The 3,199-nt window shown below is 37.8% G+C and overlaps 1 protein-coding gene across 5 annotated transcripts; it reads right to left on the reverse strand.

Moving 5' to 3' along the window:
• Positions 1-3,199, reverse strand: LOC103945910 (UDP-xylose transporter 3). 5 transcript variants are annotated; one of them, XM_048568868.1, is made up of 9 exons: positions 2,973-3,199; positions 2,772-2,819; positions 2,493-2,639; positions 1,874-2,058; positions 1,590-1,657; positions 1,249-1,381; positions 910-1,071; positions 531-803; positions 1-427 (listed from the first exon to the last, which is right to left on the reverse strand). In XM_048568868.1, exons 3-9 carry the CDS (start codon positions 2,611-2,613, stop codon positions 320-322), a joined length of 1,050 nt encoding a protein of 349 aa, XP_048424825.1. In that variant the 5' UTR covers positions 2,614-2,639; positions 2,772-2,819; positions 2,973-3,199; the 3' UTR covers positions 1-319. The 5 variants fall into 5 exon arrangements, with proteins under 5 accessions (XP_048424825.1, XP_048424826.1, XP_048424823.1 ...); XM_048568869.1 differs by having other exon boundaries at positions 2,968-3,199; XM_048568866.1 differs by having other exon boundaries at positions 2,493-2,670; positions 2,973-3,198.

Genomic DNA, 3,199 nt, shown 5'->3' on the forward strand with positions numbered 1-3,199 from the left:
AAATAAAATGTTTTCACTGTCTTCACTAAAATAGCACTTATGAATGCTTTTTAGTATTTGGTGGGTACAACAGAAAATTTTCAGTATAAATCCGATTTGCCAAACCCGATTTCGACAAAATTAATTACCAAAACTGCTATATAAAATAAGAAAAAACGAGACATTTCTTTTACCCTGAAGCTTACTACTACACTGGAAATCATAAACCCATAGACTCCCCAGATTGAAACCCCTCGCCGGCAACATCTTCATTGCCTGAACAGTTTTGCCCCCAATAAATTTGATCTACCACAAAAGAACTCAGAGATCGCAAAGGCTTTTAAGCTTGTAGGTCCTTGTTCTTCCATACAGGAATTTTCAGATCGTCCCCTAGCATCCCACTTCCATTTTCCACACCTAATAAAGGATCACCTTCGCTTTCTCTCGTCTGCAACCATGTGGCGGATAAGAAGTATTAGCAAATTATTCGGCACAGAGTGGGAATTACACAAAGAAACATGTGAATGAGATATGAAAAAAATGGTAAGCACCTGGGGTAACTGTTGGGATACTTCATTAGCCTTCCGCTGGCTCTCGAGAGTGCAATAATAAGAATAGAGCACCATTCCGACTATAGCAATCAATATCCCCAAAATGTTGCGCCAGCTAAATGGATCGTGAAGCAGAATGTAGCCAAATGCCAAAACAAGGCATGTTTTCAGATGTCCAAGGACCTGATAGGTTACTGCAGACGTCCTTCCAATAACCAAAAATGTACTGAAGTTCACAGAGACAGATATCAGGCAGGACAGAACAATGAAGAACTGCAACATAGGCAACATCATGGTTACAAAAAATAAAGGATATCACAGAGAGATATGTCGGAAAGGGGTTGGGGAAGGCAGCGCTTGGGAAATATTGAACACTCACCAGCACTTGAGGGGTATAAGCAAAAGCAAAAACATTTTGATTAGTTAAAAATCCATCTAGAAATGGACCAATGACAAACAACGTTATTGCCTGATAGGGGCAAGACTGGTACAGAAGTTGGGTTGATGAAACTTTGAACTTCTTCTGGATCGTATTGGTCATCTGAAATAGCTGTTAAGGTCTAAAACAAAGCATGCTTTCTTAATGCCATATAGTAATTAGTAAAGAATGCAGATCTTTTCTCTTTGATTTGCTCGCTTTTCTTATCAAAAGCGATTTTTTTTAAACATTAAACATGTGATAATGCATGAAATAAAAAATCAGTTCTATTTAGGATACAATCTGAGCAACACAAGTTGTTAGAACTGCCAGCAGGGACAAAAAGGAACCCAGAGCATTGAGCTGAAGATCTGTCACTGTTGCAACCCCAACTCCCAAAAGAAGGATGGAGAGTGAAAACTGCACACTTCGACTATTATAAGGTAAGCATGTCAGATCCAGTATGCGGTTGTATAACTTGAAAATTCAATGAAATGGTACATCGAAACTAAATTTAACCACACAAGTAAATAGTGAAGCAAATATAACATCCTAGGTAGAAACCATGCACGGTTTAGTTCAAACTAGAATGAACTACAACAAATTCATCCACTACAGATTGATCTACGATAAATACTGACCTGAATTTCTTCTTAAAGAAAAGGGTTTCCAGAAAAACAGTACAGGGGATGATCGCCAGTTTTGTCATCTGAAATAGAAAATTAAGGGGAAAAAAATCTACAGAAATCAATAATTTACATGAAAATTTTAAAATGCAGAAACGGTAACTTGACAGATTTTGAATGAAAATGTACTAACATTAGCTAAAGAAGTAAACAATCAAAGCATGAATGGGATCATGGTACAACACTAAAAATGCATGATATCTCGAGTAGAGGGAGGCAGGAACTAACAAAAAATTTACCTGGTAAAAACCAACGGAATTGAAACCCAAGCTAAGATTCAGAAGGCCAATAGAGATTCCATTAAGAATTCCAAATCCCATTACAGAACGAGCATCAAAAGGTTTGTGTTCAAAAAATTTCATCCATAACGCTACATGAAGCGAACAAAATGTGACCAGAAGATGCCAGCTTGTCAAAGTTGTGGCTGCATAACCCAGATTGTGATTTAGTACATTAAATGACATTGACAAGGCGATAGTACAATATCATGATCATTAGCATGATGTTAAGTAAAAGAAACTACATAATTACAAGAAACAAAAGCAAGTGAGCTGAGCAATCTTTGTAACACATTATGGCTTTTTAAATGAATTGCCTTAGAGAATACACATGAGAATTCTCAAAACATCAACATTTTTTTTCCAGATTCATGAATCATGACCAACCATCCCGTCGGTTTCCGTCAAAGTAACCACATTCAAGCTTTTAAGACGCACCAGCCAAATTAACTAGAGCAAATTCTTTTCCAACAGTATATGTATTTAAGCAACCAAATTAAAGAATTCCAACCACCGAAACAAAGCAGAAAACCAATACATACATATGCCAAATTTCATATCAAACAGGTGCATTACTCACCAAAAGTGAAACCAAGTGTGCTAATAAGCGCCTTGTTGCAAATCACGATCGACACAGACGACACCACCGACAAACTCAGAGCCCCAATGGTTCCCAGCCGGAACTTCTGGCTCTCTCCCATTTTCCACCGTCTCTTGCACTCTTTCCCTGAATTCAAAGCCCCAACCTTTATACGGATCTAGCAAATCCCACACAGAAAAATTCAACCAGTTTCAATCAATTTCCAGTACAACTCACAAAACAACATATTCCATAAATGCCCACATTCAAAATTCCCACCTCATCATCCGAAATATCAGATTTTTTCAGGCGCAGAGCAGCTCAAACCTGCAACACAACAAAAATGGAAAACACGCAAAATTACCAAAAAGCCACCTACACTGGCTCCAATTTTCGATTACGAAACCATAGATCTGCTTCTTCCTAAGAAACACCAAACCAACAGAGAAAACGAGAGAGATACAGAGACAGTCACCGTACGGAAACGAAGACTCGAAAGGTGGAATCGACGAACGACGACCAAATCAAATCACTCAAACACTAATCACTGAGATTGCAAGAATCGAGTGTGGCATTGATGGCGGGTATCACCAGCATGTGTTCTTCGTTTAATTCTTGTGAAAATTTGGAAACAAAAAACCAAAAAATGGAAAATAGGAAAAACAATGATATGAATTTTATTTTCGGATTTTTGTTGACTCTTTTTG

Source organism: the organism of the source record quoted next, unplaced genomic scaffold, assembly GCF_019419815.1.
Source record: "Pyrus x bretschneideri cultivar Hongxiangsu unplaced genomic scaffold, Pyrus_bretschneideri_v1 Contig5, whole genome shotgun sequence".
NCBI classification, from domain to species: Eukaryota; Viridiplantae; Streptophyta; class Magnoliopsida; order Rosales; family Rosaceae; genus Pyrus; species Pyrus x bretschneideri.

What these genes read in the sequence shown, in the direction of transcription:
- LOC103945910 (XM_048568865.1), bottom strand. An exon ending in CACACTTGGTTTCACTTTTG is followed by an intron (nt 2,059 to 2,492) that starts GTGAGTAATGCA and finishes TGGGTTATGCAG; the next exon opens with CCACAACTTTGACAAGCTGG. An exon ending in TTCTTTAAGAAGAAATTCAG is followed by an intron (nt 1,382 to 1,589) that starts GTCAGTATTTAT and finishes ACCTTATAATAG; the next exon opens with TCGAAGTGTGCAGTTTTCAC.